Source organism: Schistocerca cancellata, chromosome 1 (genome assembly GCF_023864275.1).
Source record: "Schistocerca cancellata isolate TAMUIC-IGC-003103 chromosome 1, iqSchCanc2.1, whole genome shotgun sequence".
NCBI classification, from domain to species: domain Eukaryota; kingdom Metazoa; phylum Arthropoda; class Insecta; order Orthoptera; family Acrididae; genus Schistocerca; species Schistocerca cancellata.
The window spans coordinates 843011035-843027471 of record NC_064626.1 but is presented as its reverse complement, the minus strand read 5'-3'; the positions used below and the strand labels follow the sequence as shown (position 1 = coordinate 843027471).

At 39.2% G+C, this 16437-nt stretch overlaps 2 protein-coding genes across 3 annotated transcripts in view; one reads left to right on the top strand and one right to left on the bottom strand.

Annotated features, from left to right (window-relative positions):
• The first annotated feature begins 5826 nt into the window (after positions 1-5826).
• LOC126188913 (protein argonaute-2) overlaps positions 5827-16437 on the top strand; it is a 216883-nt gene continuing 206272 nt past the window's right edge. Inside the window, exons 1-2 of one of the 2 annotated variants that reach the window (XM_049930625.1) lie at positions 5827-6324; positions 8279-8396. In XM_049930625.1, coding sequence (XP_049786582.1) covers positions 8285-8396 — 112 coding nt within the window. In that variant the 5' untranslated portion in view covers positions 5827-6324; positions 8279-8284. Of the gene's footprint in view, positions 6325-8278; positions 8397-9233; positions 9351-16437 lie in introns of those variants that run through there. The other variant, XM_049930633.1, reaches the window with a different exon arrangement.
• Positions 7744-8934, bottom strand: LOC126188925 (39S ribosomal protein L53, mitochondrial). Its single transcript, XM_049930646.1, has 3 exons — positions 8755-8934; positions 8142-8254; positions 7744-8048 (listed from the first exon to the last, which is right to left on the bottom strand). The coding sequence occupies exons 1-3, from the start codon at positions 8898-8900 to the stop codon at positions 7891-7893; spliced, it is 417 nt and encodes a 138-aa protein (XP_049786603.1). The 5' UTR covers positions 8901-8934; the 3' UTR covers positions 7744-7890.

The window sequence follows — 16437 nt, the reverse complement described above, 5'->3', positions numbered from 1 at the left end:
ATACACAGGCACAAGCAGACATGTCTGCGCTTTCGTTTGGTAAGTCACATCATCTTTTGTTTTTAGATATATTTTTCCCACGTGGAATGTTTCCCTCTATTATGAACATAAAAAATGTTATATGCATAGGTTCTCACATTATGTATCTCCCTTATGTGTATTCCTGTCACAACTGGAAATTTTTGTTTGTTTGTTTGTTAGAAATTAAATATGACTCTCTTATTATTAAAATTGTCGTCCCCCCCCCCCCACACACACACACATTCAGTGTGGATTCTTGATTGATATGCTTGTGTCACTTGCAAATATGACAGACAGTAAAAATCTTTTAACCTTTCTGGAATTTAATCTCTGTTGGTTCAAAGATAGAGTAAATATATTTGTAACAGTCTGAATCTCTTGGCAATGAAACATACAGGTCAAGAACAGTAGTGGACCCAGAATCAAACCTAGTTGACAGTGTATCTAATTTCTATTCTTCTATTTTGGATAGAACTTTACTATTTTGAAGTATGCTGTTACTGTACTCTCTGGTTTCTGTAATTCTGGCAGGATCACAGGCATTTTAATTTCCTGTGTACAGGATGGGGCAAATAAAGTGGCCTGGATGAATGGATACAATTCGACGTGAATGTATGCGTATAATCTCACCACGTCATGTGATCCACACTGGTTGAGAGCTTAGTGCGGGCTGTGTCAACGTGAGTGTAGCAGTGTAAAGGGGAAGATGTTACAGTGGAGCAGCAGCTGTTTATTGTGGAAAGTTTCGTGGCAAAGATGTCATGGAAATAGTGTGATCTAATGTTTTCTGAGAAGCTTAATGATGTCAAAGTGCCAGTAAGAGTGCTATGCAACACTTGGTCCGAAAATATCAGACAGGATCTGTTTTGAACAAGTCAAAAAATATTCCAAAACGTACCCGCACACCAGAAAATGTGGCTGCAGTTCACCAGAAAATGCTTAAGAGTCCTACCAAATCAACAAGCTGCCTGTCACAAGAGACACGCACATAACGCCAATTATGCGGACGAATACTCCGCCTGGACCTGCACATGCATGCCTACTAAGTCTCTGTTGTTCATGCATTAAAACCAGCACATGCTCCTCAATGCCTCCAGTTTTTAGTGGCTGTTCACTGAGATAACACCGAACGGCTTGTACCTGGATCTGTTCTTTATGTCTGATGGCGCCTAGTTTCACCTGAGTGGTTATGTCGACTCACAGAATATCAGGTTACAGCCAGCAGAGGTCCGCATAACTTCCATGAAACACCACTGCATGATCTGGAGGTTAGGGTTTGGTGTGTAATGTCTGCACACCACATTATTGGTCCCATCTTCTTTCATTGGACACTGAGTTCAGCAAGTTACATTGCCAACATTTTGAAACCATTTGTGGCAGCATTGACAGAAGAGGAAAAGACCTACAGTTACTTCGAACAAATGGAGCAACTGCCCATACAACTGACAAAACCTTGGAAGCACATTTACACAATCTTTATGCCTGACAGAGCTGTTAGCAGAGGTAGAGGTCAATCTGGTCGCAGCCCTAGCTGGACACGCAGGCCACCTGATCTGTCAGCGAGTGATTGGTGTACTTCGTGTGGGGAGCCCTCAAGTCTAAGGTGTATTGCAACAATCCTCATAGTCTTCAAGAACTGCAACAGACTAGTCAGGTTAGTATTGTATTTCCTTTCCTCTGCTGTTTTTCTTTGTACCCTGGAACTCTGTTCTCCAGGCCACTTTTATTTGCCCCACCTTGTATAATGTTATTGTCTACACAAGAGACAGACTCTGTCTTACATGGTGCAGTAATAAAGTTTAAAAAGTTGCATAATAATAATAATAATAATAATAATTATTATTATTATTATTATTGCTATTTTTTGTTTTGTTTGGTATATGTCTAAAGTACATAGTGAAATTCACATGCCACAGTACTGTAGCCACGCTGCTATAGGAAGCACAGCCTATTGTTAAAAAGGAGTAGCACACCGTGATTTGTTTTCTGCATTTGAAGGGGAACCACCCACACTGAGTTGGTGGAAGTATACAGTGCAACTTCACTTGACACAAATGGTTAGTTGGTGCAGACACTTCCATTAAGTGGTGTAGTTGGTGCAGACACTTCCATTAAGATGGAACAATGCTGAATAAGGAAGAATGAAGTGGCTGACCATCTCTCTGTGAAGAAATGGAAATCACAAGAGAAAAATGGACACTCAGTAGCATTCTGTGTCACCCTGCATCAATGGTTGGAGACTACCAGCAACTCGACTAGGAAATTAATGTTCCGTGCATCTAGGCTGTCACTAACGTCACAACACAAACAGCTAGTCTGGATTGATGTATGGATTGTGCTGATGAAGGGTGTTGCAACATGTTAACCAATGAACTATGGTTCTGCACAGCCTCAGATGACCGTTGTCAGTGAGTATAGTGGCAATCTGAAGAAGGGGTCCCATGCTACCAATGTTTTCAGGAGACAAAGTTATGTTACTCCTGATGCCATGATGTGGGCAGCCGTTGGGTATGACTTCAGATCACAAGTGGTAGGCTTGTGACTGGAATCTGATGGCCTAACTGTATGTCATTGATATCCTACGTCCTCATGTGTTACCTTTCATGACATTACCGTGGTGCAATTTTTTAACAGGATAGATGATGATGTTCAAGTACTTCCATGACCAGCAAGATTTCCAGACATGCCCCTGGTAGGACATATATGGGAGCAGTTGAAGGTCAACTCTGTCCCGGCGCCAATACCCATGATGTTAAGAAGCAGTTGCAAGAATTGCGGGCCAGTTTGCCTCAGGATAGGACAAAACAGCTTTACGACACTTTCCCAACCCAACCAGTGCATGCATACAGGCCGGAGAGGGTGCTATATCGTACTGGTAAGTGGGTTCATACTGTCATGATCTCACTTTCTTTATTGTCAGACAGCTTGCACACATGCACTAGTGCCTCCCCCCTCCCACATACACACACAACCATAATACTGGAAGAACGGACCTCTCTTCAGGTTGTCCCCTTACTTGACAGTGATCATACTGGGTAGTGCAGAACCATGGTTCATTGCCGCACAAAATGTGACACCATCAGCAGTCCATACTTCCCTGTAACAGCACCACTCCAAACACAGCTCTTTGTGTTAATGTTAGCCTATGCATGGGGCAGTAATTCTCTAGTCTGAATGCTGCTAGTCTCTGATCAGTGGTGCAAGATGACAGAATGTTACTGGGAGTCCACTGGAGCCTTGGCAATGAGTACGTCTGCCCTCATCTCAACCAATATTGGGCTACTGCCACATTTAAATGCCCCACAAATCAGGATATTGCACGATTCAATCAGCTCACCAAATGGAAACCAAAAATGAGGCCCCTTTCAAACTCTGTTGGTGCTGATAACGCAGTATCCTATGAGTACAGGGCATCTCTGTGGGCTTCGCAATGATCACTCAGCATCTAATGCTGCTCATGCTCCATACATATCCCCCCAGGCATTAAACGTGAACACTAATGTTCTCCACCTGACACAGAGAACTGCTACTCTAATTATTTACATACATGCCAATGGTGTGTACATGAACAAAGTTACATTGGCATCTAAGCATGTTTTCTGAAGGCTTCTATTTTTCAATCAGGCAGAGAAAAATTTGGTTCTGGATAGGACTTGCTTTGAGCAAAACACAACGTTTTCTTCTTTAACCCAGGTGGATACCATCCAAAAACATATTTATTAGTAACCAAGCATGGACACAAAAGTTTCAGCCTCAAGATGAATAAGGGCAATATAACGTAATTGTCAGCAACTTCTTTGACATGAGCTAAAAAAGCCAATGTATATAAGATGCCACATAAGACAGACGTGTGCCCAGCACTAAGCTGACAATAAAACTTAATCTATTGTGCACTTTGTATCATTATGTGCCTTGTCAGCTCCCGCTGAATGTTATCAAAGCATACGTGTTAGCTGCTTGGCAAATAGTAATGTACACCTACTGGCCACTGTAAACAGGTATCTAGTCTTATAGCACACACATAAACCATTTATGTACAATATATGCCAATACTGTCAAGTAGACATTAATCTACCAAGAGGGTGTAAATCAGCAACTAGTGTACCACCAACTCTTTCAAAATTTGGGTGACTTTCTCTATAGTTTCATGTTAAGGTTGTGTGTGTTTCAATTTACTTCTTGTTTAAAAACACTCAACCATATTTTCCTCTATTGGTTGATCCTTTACTTTTTTGTACAGTGCATTCTCTTATGAGACTGGAAGGTTTTGCAATTGAGTTGCATTGGGTTCATTTGTTTCCTTACACTGCCTCTAAACTGGGTCAGAAAAGTTGTCCAAGGCTCAGTGTTGCACGCCTCAACCAAAATGGGAAGCTTACACTTGACAGAAATCCACACAGATGTCTCCACAAACAGTGGATATCCCGAGCAAACTTATAAATATCCTAATTACTTAATGAAGTATAAAATACTGCACTGCTGACCTCAGAGTCACCACCACTAATTGGTGTCCGACCCTATAACTGTGCCATAGCTGTTGATATTTTATTTCCATTGTCAAGTATAACTACACACTCCACTCAAGTGCAACCATAAATATAGTTCATTATATATGAAACACGTTACATTTGACACTAGTGCAAATGGTCCATGGAATACAATTTGTTTGTTTTGTACTGGATGCTCCATTCTGACTTCGTTATTTCCCCATACTGCCGGTACGTTGTGCGGCAAAACAACGTGCAATGCAGCCGCCTGTAAACATACTGAATGTAAATAGCGTCATGTTCAGTTGCATGCTGTTTTATAATGCTACGTCACTTCGCAAATTAAACCGTGAGTCTAAATAGTTCAAAATTTATTTCTGATAAGGTCCCAGTCAACAGCACGAACGTAAACAGGTCACTTGTGCAGAAGCAAAATTTGGTCAATATGGCAATACAGCTCATCCAGTAACTAAACCGTGAGTCTAAATAGGCTAGTTCAAAATTTATTCCTGATAAGGTCTCAATCAACAACACGAACGTATAAACAGTTTACTTGTCCACAACGCAATATTTGACCAATACATGTCCATACGGCAATATAGCTCACCCAGTAACATCACTAACTTTTTATGGGCATTGCTAAGGACGGTATGGTGATACTTGCTATGTGCAGATGCCAGTCTGTTCGTCTTACTGAGAAGATTGAAAACCAATTTGTAAAATGCGCCGCACACGATAATAAACGCGACTCATTCTTTAAAACAACACGACATTCAGCACTACTTTTGCATTGCCGGTATGTGTACTTCGTCACCGTTACACGTCCACGAAACACACACATACATACACGATTGAACACACATCGAACTGTTTTCTGTTTTACGAGTAACTTACATCAGTTTACTTATAAATTACCAGGTAATAAGTATGTATGTTTCGCCTTTAGTGGAGCTGAATCATTGAATTTTATGTCTCCTCTTTTTAGAGACAATTGTGCAACGAATATGAAAAATCAGAAGAAGCGCAATACTGTTGAATGTTACCCGTTAGTAATGCAAGAGATCGCAGCCGATATACCCTAAACAAACAATTATCAATGACACTGTTCCTACATTTTCTTCCGAGTTTGTAGCACTAGACAGTACACCGGCAACCAACTTTTTTTTGTTCTGACGTCACAGCAACACGTGCTAGTGTATTAATTTCTGATGGCGGGAACCAATCCCGTGCGCGGAGCGGTGAAATGGCCTCGGCCAAACAATTGTCCTGCACACAGAGGCACAGGTGAACAGTGAGACGTCGTGTTAGTTCTCATCCTCAAAGCGAAGCTTTCACTGCTGACGCTAATGGTTGAATTGGAGTACTGTTATTGTCAAGTTCACTGCAGATGCCAGTTGGAAATTACAGCACGGGTCACTGCATATCACTATTGTGTGCTGTTCCTGTAAACCAGTACCGTTTAAAGGGATTTGTTTATAACAGCTGAGCTGCATATATACAAACAAGTGTGAACATAAAGGAGTGTACTTAATCGTCTGTGGTGCGGTGTTGTCAATATAGTTGTGTAACATTCCGCTAGGAGAATTATCATTGCCGTTGTTAATAAACAAGATGAACGCGACGGAAAGCTGTTATCGATTTAGAGACCTTGGACGGCGAAAGCGTCGCTGCCATGCTTTCCGGCGGGGGAAGGAATAGTGGTTACGCGCTGAACAGCGGCAATACGCAGTACCACCATGTTTACATTGTGGTGATCAGAATGCACCAACTTAAGCATTTTCGTTCCTATAAAAGGGAGACGGCGCAGTAAACGACAGTAAGTAAAGTACATCCTTTGTCTCAGTTCCTGTTTGGTTAAATAGGGAAACACTTTCTTATTTTTGTTTACGTAGTTATCAGCGACCTTGAGCTTTCCAATGTCGCCTTAACGTAGGTCGTGTATTTTTTATTGACCTGCTTTGTATCGTGGATTACGTCAAGAGCTGTCATCTTTTGTAGTTTAATAAAGCGATAGTTGGGGACCGATGTAAGATAGCGCAAAGAAAGATGACTTTAATATTGTTTAGTCCTTTTTTCCGGTAGTACACGAGAATGAAATGGCTACCAGCGACAAATATGATCACTTCTATACCCGGTAGAGCAGTTATTGTATCCATAGCGATCTGTAAAACTTAATAATCCGGTTGTTTTAATTTTTGTCTTGATTATTAAAGATATCAAGATTGCTCTTATCAATCTGAAATACTTCGCTTATATATGTCGAAAGGAAGATCCAAGAAATGGCAGATGCGTCCCGGGAATTAGCATCGAAAGAATAACTTAACTGCTTGATTACTTGCACCAAGGTGCTTTTACAGTGTCAGATGTTCGGTATGAAATTGCAACATTATAAAATTGTCAACCCTAGTTTCAAATGTTTCTCAGGTTTGGACGCAGTAAATGGCTAGCTATACGTAAATGCGTTTTACGTTTCCACAACAGACACCTTAAACTTTTCATTACAAAGGAGATACAATTTCCTCTTTCATTTAGTAGGAAGATTACTCTTTAAAATTTCTCTGCATTAAATGCTGTTAAGTTACAGTCACATATTTTCCAGGCGTATTTTGCATAACAATTGTCACAAAGGAAATAAAGCTCTTTTGCTTCCGTTACATCAGTTGTAAAGATTATTTCTGTAAAATCTTCCAAAAGTAAGTTTTACTGTGGGCTTCAGCTTAGTTATCAAGCAGTGACACCAGATGTACTACATATATAGAATGTTACCCTTTTTTGTTGTTGTTGTGGTATGGGAAGATCATCTCTTGTGACACACACACACACACACACACACACAGAGGTTTGTTTATATGCATTATTGTTAATGAAATATTTTAAGCTGCCCTTTATTAAACTTTATTAAGCTAAACAGAATGGACCAATTGATTACAACATGTAGCAGTCCTGAATTTCAGCTTACTGCTTTCACATGACTTTCCAAAGATAAACAGAATAAACTAATTGGTTAAAACATATAGCAGTCCTTTCACATAACTTTCCGAAACTACATTCAAAATATAATGTTAGTGATATTACTGTTTGGTGGATCAAAAACATTCCAAAATAATGTGCTTTAAAAGTGTGACAGAAGCAACTGAATTTACATAATTTTACATATTTAAAGGCACACACAGGTAACACACTATTCCACAGGTTTTATTGTTATAAATCGGGATAGTATGAAGGCAACTAGAATAGTACCTGCAACAAAACATGCACAAAATATATACCAAGTCTCTTCATCAAATATGTCTGTAAATGCTGGGACCTGATTGTATAGAGTGTCAATAAGTCTCAAACTATACTGATCTCGGTGCCTAGCCATGATTTTGAAAATTTTCTTCTATTGTCGTCTCCCTGCAGCCTTTCTCTCAGATTTAGTCTTTACAGTTGAGGCAGGCTGTTCAGCTGGTGCAAGAGGTGTTATGTGCTTGTTGTACAATTGCAACAGTTCAAGGGCAGTCAGGTTCTTGCTTTTGAAAATCACTGATTCACCATTAACTGCAAATTGAAAAGGAACAATCTTCCATGATTTTTCTTGTAAAACACCGATTTTACAAAATAAATAAAGTTGTATGTAAATATAACACTTACCAAGAAAGAAGCTTATGATGGGTTCACTTCGGTCACAAAGAATGTCTGTCTTGATGGCGCAACTAGTATTTGACGACAATATCTTAGGGGAAGAAATGTGGAACAGGAAGTTTCTGAAACAAAATTGTTGTTTTCAGGTGAAAATGGCAGCCGGAAGGCAAAAGCTGACTGTACCAACAATCGAAGCAGCTAGCACTGGCAGAAGGGAAATTATCTCCATGCTAGGCAAAAATTATGGCTGTGGACAGTGTGGTGGTAAGTAATGTTTAATTACGAGTTATACAATCAAAACTAATTGTGAGAAGCCGCGTTTGTAGAAACGCAGAATCGTTACAGGTTCTCTCTCTGTTCCACCAAAGCGATTAAAATAGCCTTCTCTAGCACTATCGAACAGTTTTCTCTCTACGTATGAGATATTTAGTAATGTTAGAAGATATACATACGGCTACGCAGCAGTCTCGTACTACATTCGGCCAAAGCCAAATGTATCATCCGTTCAGTAGGGTATCGTCCGTTGTATCGATTTTTCGTCTGCTAAGACAACGTTTGACAAATGCGAATCGTCAAGGCATGCTCACTTGAGCACGCCTTCTGCCGTTTGTGTATAACTTACCTCGTTTCTGTGACATTTTCTTGGAAAGGATCAAATTTGACTGAAATCTTTTTAACAGGTTTCAGAGTCACAGAGCGTAACTGTTTCGAAATCGCGCTGATAAGTCCACTAGATCTTGTGAACGTTCCGGAGTTGTAGATAGACATAGCTGTATTTGACGCAGTACCACCAACATTCAGTAGTGTTTACTGTTTCGTTCAGCGAACTTGCACGTGTTGGTGCATATCGACTATTATGGATTCACATTTTTTGCTGGAGGTTTTTTTTACATTCGCATTACATAATTAATGTGCAGTACAAAATTGTATTCTGTAGCCAAACTGTGTGTTAAGGTGTTTACTAGTGGTAAATTTTCATTTGTCTTTTTCTGCAAGTAGACGTCTCAACATACCAACTTGCAGGTTGCTATGTTGGTATTTCTTGTGATTAGCCAATGGAACACCCCTGATGGATAATACTAGTGACGTCATCACTCGCCATGTTGATAATTCGCAAGTGAGAGGTCATCGAGCGCGGGGGGACATAGTTATATTATTTATTACCCACTTAGTATTTATTTTGGTGATCTGAAACAAATATGTTTCCTGTTGGACAACGTAAGTATACAGACCTCCGATTTTATGATTTGTGTGCGTTATGGTAAACATCAACATTCTGTGCAAAGACGATGTTTGAGGTCACCCTTTGTTTTTAATAGTTGTTGTGACACACATAACATGCAAATGGTAAATTGTACTAGAAAAGAGTAATTTACTAGAGTTTAGATTGCTGTATCGCTTGTTTAAAGAAGCCATTTATCATTTGATAGTGTCATTCAATTTGCAGCGAAAGTAGTTTTGGTTAGGTTTATAACAACTTCTGAAGCAGGGTGTAAAGTATCAGAATGAAATAACGCTTCAGGGCCTCCCCAGATTACGCGGTATGGAACATAATGGATTAGTCATTACAGGCATATGTCAAAGAAATGATATGCACCCTTATTTTATTTGTGCTATAATTGAATCTTTTAGTTTACACCTAGAGCAACTATTGATCAGCTTAAGACATTTTATTCGTGCAGTTAAAACTCTGTTTGCAGCAACCACATCATTTCATCTATTGTTACTTTTTATGTAATCTTTTCTGTCGGTTATGTGCGTACATTAAAATTCATGCCCATTGGCAGTAATTATCAAAATATTTTAAATTTATTGCGAGAACTGTGCAAGGGCTGAGTTTGTCATTTTTGATAATTTATGCAAAGAAATGGTTAAAAGTTTGTGGATTTTCCCTTTCTTTTCTTCCTTGTAGTATCTAGTTCAAGGCTATTATATGGAATTTCATTAGAAGTGTTTTGTGGTTTTTACTTTTTTCCTTTGTGGATCTTTCTTTATACATTTGAGTTTATAGTATGGTGTTACAACTTAGTGTGATGGTGTCAGCAACACAGCTGATGATTTATTGCATGGAGGTAATGATTTGTTATTGCTAGCACAAGTGTTTTTGTGTTATGCCTGCTATCTATTAACTGCCTCTTTATATCATATGATATCGATGCCAACATCAGCAGGGTTGTGGTGGCAGAGTTTTCAATTTAGGAAGTTTGTCAAAATTTTGTATCAGAATTGTGTCTCTGAAACAAATTAAGATTTTGATAATGAATGACAGGTGCAATGCTTCAGAATATTATGCATTTGATGCTTGATTTGTTAAGAATAAACACACACATGGTATGTGTTGATTGAAATCTTATTTGGCATCCCCTTTTTGCACTAAACTCTCGAAGATATTTTTATGCATGCTGCTTTTCACTGATATACATTCACCTACTCCACCTGTGTTAACATATCTCAGCATTTTGGAATCCAATGTAAGGATCAGTGAGTGTCCCAGTACCGTACATTGCCACTGACGTGTGACATGTAATCACGTGGCATGTGATGTAAAACTTGTTGAGATCTAGCTGTTAGTGAACTCCTACCAGTAGGTACCCAAATCCACAACTAATAAATGGTATAAGTGTCGATGTCACATCGTCCAGCATATGTAATTTGGAATAAAATGATCATTTATACAGTTTTAAATCACTGTGAATCCTAATTTGATGTACGCCTTAGTACACCAAAATAGAATTTGTTGACCGTCTAAGATTCCCAGTTCTGTTTATATGTACATCATGTTTATAATAAATCGATTGAGGGTTAGGGAGACTGAAAACATACAAAACAAAACTGCCAAAACACGGAAAATAACATACATATATGTTATGATGATCAGAATATTGCATCAGTTCATACAACACAAGTCTGAAGTAAGATTTCGTCAAAGCAAAATATACGGTTATTTTTTAATCCTTTAATTGATTACCATTAATTACACCTTCATCTGTACGATGAAACAATTCACCTATATTGATTTTATTATGATCTCAAAATTCTGTTTAAGGAAACAGTCAAAAACCAATTGAGCTGTGCACAGTGGGGTTATTTCATTGAAGTGCCACACAATAGCTTCTTTGTCATTGTGAAATAACAGGTACTTCTAACTTTCAATAAATGTTTTTAATGTTTCACATAATTTCTAAAAAGGATCCAAAAATGGCAACTCGTATCACACATTGAGAGCTGATAGAGGAAATATAATTAAAATGATAAAAAATGCTGAACTGTGCTGTATTGGCAATCAGCTTCGAGTCATGACATCAACAAAATTGTGGACATAACCAGCTCCTTTACATTCAGTAAGACAATATCACTCTTTCCCACACAATTACAATAAATACAGGACTACAACAGTAACTTTCTATAAATGAAACTATTGGAATAACTAAAAAGTAAATATGATTAAACAGAGCAGTCACACAAGCTTGGGGCTTGTGCCCAAGGACTAACCCATCAGCCAGATACAAAAAACACATGAAATTCATTAACACAAACCTTTAAAAAAATTCTACAAAAATAAATCTCACTGCCTTCATTCAACTTATATAAGGAAACAGAACTCTAAAATATCCGCCAGTCAAAAAACTACAGTATTAACAATCTATGAAATGCTATGAAATGTTTTACCAGTTTTGACATAGCACTAGTACCGGTACCTACACTAAAACCCCACAATACCCACATTCATAACAAAACTGAATAAAACAAACCCTTGTACAAAAACCCAAAATCTTTATGTAAAATTGTAATGACTGTAAAGTACAATTTAGTTTGAATGCAAAAATTTATAGATCCTCACTAATTTCTCAGGCTTTTGCTTTCTAAATGATTTCTTAATTTTGACGCAACAAGCCTGTAGATGGCGAAGATTCCCTCAGTGGTTGCAGTGCTGGCAGCACAAGAAATGAGGCACCAATAAAGTAGCTGTAGCTGTAAGAGTGGATTAGTGTTTTAAATAAATTAGTCAGATGAGTTTAAATCGAACTACTTAATTGACAATATAGGAAAATCCCAAGAAGATTAAAACCCAGTTTTGCACAACACATCTTTCTTTCTTTCTTTCTGAAAAACGTGCTCTTGTGCTGAGTAAATGGTCTCGTGATGGAACATGTCAGTTTATTTTCTCTTACATGTCTCTTATATTATAGTGTCTGGTTAGGGTCCCAGAATGGTGAGCATTACTCAAAAATTGGTCAATCAAGTGTTTGGCAAGCCATTTCTTTTGTGAATAAATTACATTTCCGTAAGATTCCTCCAATGAATCCTAGTTTGGCGCCTACTTTTTCACAATATGTTTTCTTGATCATTCCACTTCAGGTCACACCAGTCAGTAACAGTATGCCTAGTGGCACCTTTCTCATAAGCAAAAAGCTATACAGAAGACCGATAACAAAAAATATTGTAAGCCTTGATTTTTCTAATCAATTACCCTGTATGATTGATGTCCAGAAGTTGTCTTTCCTATAAGAGAAGAAGCAACTTGGACCAATCTCATATTCTTGCCACACTTTCACATAATCAGCAAGAACAACTAACTTCTGTAGAAAACAAATGATGGATGACATGCCCCACATTCCTTCATACAACAGTCTATTATTAAAATTAATGCAGAGCTCCATTTTCACAATCAGTATAAGAAATGCAGCACCCTTGAATTCCAATTTACAGATGTCGGCACTCATACAACTTACCAGAGCTTTAAAATTTACCATAAAAGAGTGCCACATTCAATAACACAATTCCTTCACAGTGACATCTCCACATAGGCCAACTTTCAAATACACCACCCACAACATTGTTAGGTCATGAGTCGAAGCCTATACCCGGTTGTGGACGCTAAAGTTAGCGCAAACGACTGGTTTGAAAAGAGAATGATAATTTCTAGTAATTTCATGTATCAGAAGTGTCTAGCTGATCCACTTATTATGTGAGAATTTAGATTATGATGAACAAACTGCCTTACCTTGGAAGTACTCCAGTAGATGTTGATTGAGAGCTTGCTACTTATCTTAGATTGACAAAAAGAACAGAAAATAAACCAGAATTTTTATTTCGGTGCACAAACAGAAGAGATCAGAAAACCGGCAATATTTATTTGGCTTCTTTATCATTTTTTGGACTGTGGCTTGTAATGACAGACTGAGATAGCCTGAAGTGTTGTTGGGGTAAAAGGTGATAACTTGAATGAAACTATTGAAATTGAACACAAAACCTTAATTGTGGTGATATACGTGGTGATATACTGATATGTAATGTAGCTTAAGGTCCTGGTTAAGTTGAAAGGTTACAGTTTGGTTCAGACTTGACAAAACTATTAATTGTGATGTTATGAGAATAACTAACTTTTGGTATGACACATATTTCATGAATAACTGGATTTCAGTGAGTGGTGTATGTCAGCAGTTTGATTCTGTGTTTGCTGAAAGCTGAGGACTGGTATCTGTAGTTTCAGCATTTTCCAGCAGATTACTTTCATTCTCCATTTAATTTTCATTGTGCTAATAACTTCCTCCACTTCATTAGGTTCCCTGTCCACTTTTTTGTTTTCCTGTCTCTGCTATTGGTTGTATCAACCTTCTGCAAAATACATAAGTGTGAATTATGGCTAATCGTGTAGATGTAGATGTCCCACCATGCATCTCTAGATTGTCTACTGAGCAAGCCTTGGTTTTTTATATATTTGAACTCACCCACAGTTTTTAGAATGTCTGTGCATATATAGAAGTGCCGTGACTTTTAGTCATATATTCAGTTGTTGTTTTACTTGCTTGGTTCATTTGTTCTCTACCTGGGGGTGATTACTAAACGATTCAGTTCTGTTTCAGTCACAAAACTAAATTATTTTCAAATGAACATTACTGTTATCACAATTTTGTAAGACTCTAATATTGATTGTATAATTTAACCAATAATTATTTTTTCTCAATTAGTAGCATTAATGTGGTGGAGGTTACAGGTTTCTCACATAGTCCACCCGTCACACACACACACACACACACACACACACACACACACACACACACACGATGTTGTGGTTCGTCCCATAATTCGCTGATGATATATACAAAAAATGCTAAATATCTCAAGAAAATGTCTTCTCCAAGTTGTAGATAGTACCTGCAGTAGTCCAGAAATTGTTTCATAACTCGCTTCAAAACAGTTAAATGAATTAATTGAGAGCATGACACAGCAGTAAATACACTACTGGCCATTAAAATTGCTACACCAAGAAGAAATGCAGATGATAAACGGGTATTCATTGGACAAATATATTATACTATAACTGACATGTGATTACATTTTTACGCAATTTGGGTGCATAGATCCTGAGAAATTAGTACCCAGAACACGCACTTCTGGCCATAATAACAGCCTTGATACGCCTGGGCATTGAATCAAACAGAGCTTGGATGGAGTGTACAGGTACAGCTGCTCATACAGCTTCAACACGATACCATAGTTCATCAAGAGTAGTGACTGGCGTATTGTGATGAGCCAGTTGCTCGGCCACCATTGACCAGACGTTTTCAGTTGGTGAGAGATCTGGAGAATGTGCTGGCCAGGGCAGCAGTCGAACATTTTCTGTATCCAGAAAGGCCCGTACAGGACCTGCAACATGCGGTCATGCATTATCCTGCTGAAATGTAGGGTTTTGCAGGGATCGAATGAAGGGTAGAGCCAAGGGTCGTAACACAGCTGAAATGTAACGTCCACTGTTCAAAGTGCCGTCAATGCGAACAAGAGGTGACTGAGATGTGTAACCAATGGCACCCAATACCATCACGCTGTGTGATATGCCAGTATGGTGATGACGAATACACGCTTCCAATGTGCGTTCACCGTGATGTCGCCAAACACGGATGCAACCATAATGATGCTGTAAACAGAATCTGGATTCATCCGAAAAAATGACGTTTTGTCATTCGTGCATCCAGGTTCATCGTTGAGTATACCATCGCAGGCGATCCTGTCTGTGATGCAGTGTCAAGGGTAACCACAGCCATGGTCTCCAAGCTGATAGTCCATGCTGCAGCAAACATCGTCAAACTGTTCGCGCAGATGGTTGTCGTCTTGCAAATGCCCCCATCTGTTGACTCAAGGATCGAGACGTGGCTGCACGATCTGCTACAGCCATGCGGATCAGATGCCTGTCATCTCTACTGCTAGTTATATGAGGCTATTGGGATCCACACACACATAATGTCATTCATCTTTCATCATTTAAAAAATAAAAGTGTTCCAAGAAAAGTTTTTCATTCTACAGTTTAGTTAGTTAGGATAGCACCTCTTGTGTTGGCCCATCCAGTTCCTTGTTTGTTAGTTTAATGACCCCCTTGTTGTTGTCGCACTTCCGGAAGTCAAGGACCCTGCCAAAACGGGACATCATAAGTGGGGTAGAGCAAGCCATGAGGAGACTACCTGAAGAGGTTGCAGAAGAGGTAAGAAGAGGCGTCTGCAAAGTACTAGACAAAGCAAAGATGCCGAAGAATAACATTTCGGCGGCAGGACACAAGGCACTATGGGCACTCAGAGAGTGAAGACCATTTTCTGTGCAGCTGGAAAAATCAAAAGACCTTCTCAGTTCAACCAAGGATCCACAGGATCCACTAGGTCTGATGGCACCTGGTGTGTACTACATCGGATGTGAATGTGGGATGCAATATATAGGACAGACACAGTGTTGCATCTCACAGCGCCGCAATAAAAACATCAGGCATGTGCACTTGGGTCAGACCAACAAATCTGCTGTGGCGGAACATAGTATTGAGGGGAAGCACACCTTCCATTTCGGGGACACAAAGAAAATATCCAGTACAAATGGATTTTGGGACTCTGTACTCAAACGAGTCCATAGAAAGATATTTACATGACAACCTAATCAACCACGACAGTTGCTACTATCTCAGCACAGCCTGGGAGCCTGCAATCAGGGAAATCAGAGAAGAACGTTCCGTTCCACCAAGGGCCACGGACGGAGAGGACAGAGACGGATGCCGGGACATGAACCCCGCACACGTGTCCTCAGCATTGTCTGGGCCGTCTCTATACGTGGAGCGTCATGATTGGTTTTCACTTTTCTGCTACCAAGTCAGTTTGCGTCAACTTCTGGTGGTATAAGGCATTTCTTCCATGGTCCTTACGACTGGGCCAAAATGCTCTCCCGTTCGTGAATGCAATGAAATTCTTAGGGCTGACGTTCAATGGGAAACTCAGTTGGTCTCCCCACATGTCCTATCTGGTTACACACTGCACCTGGTCCCTC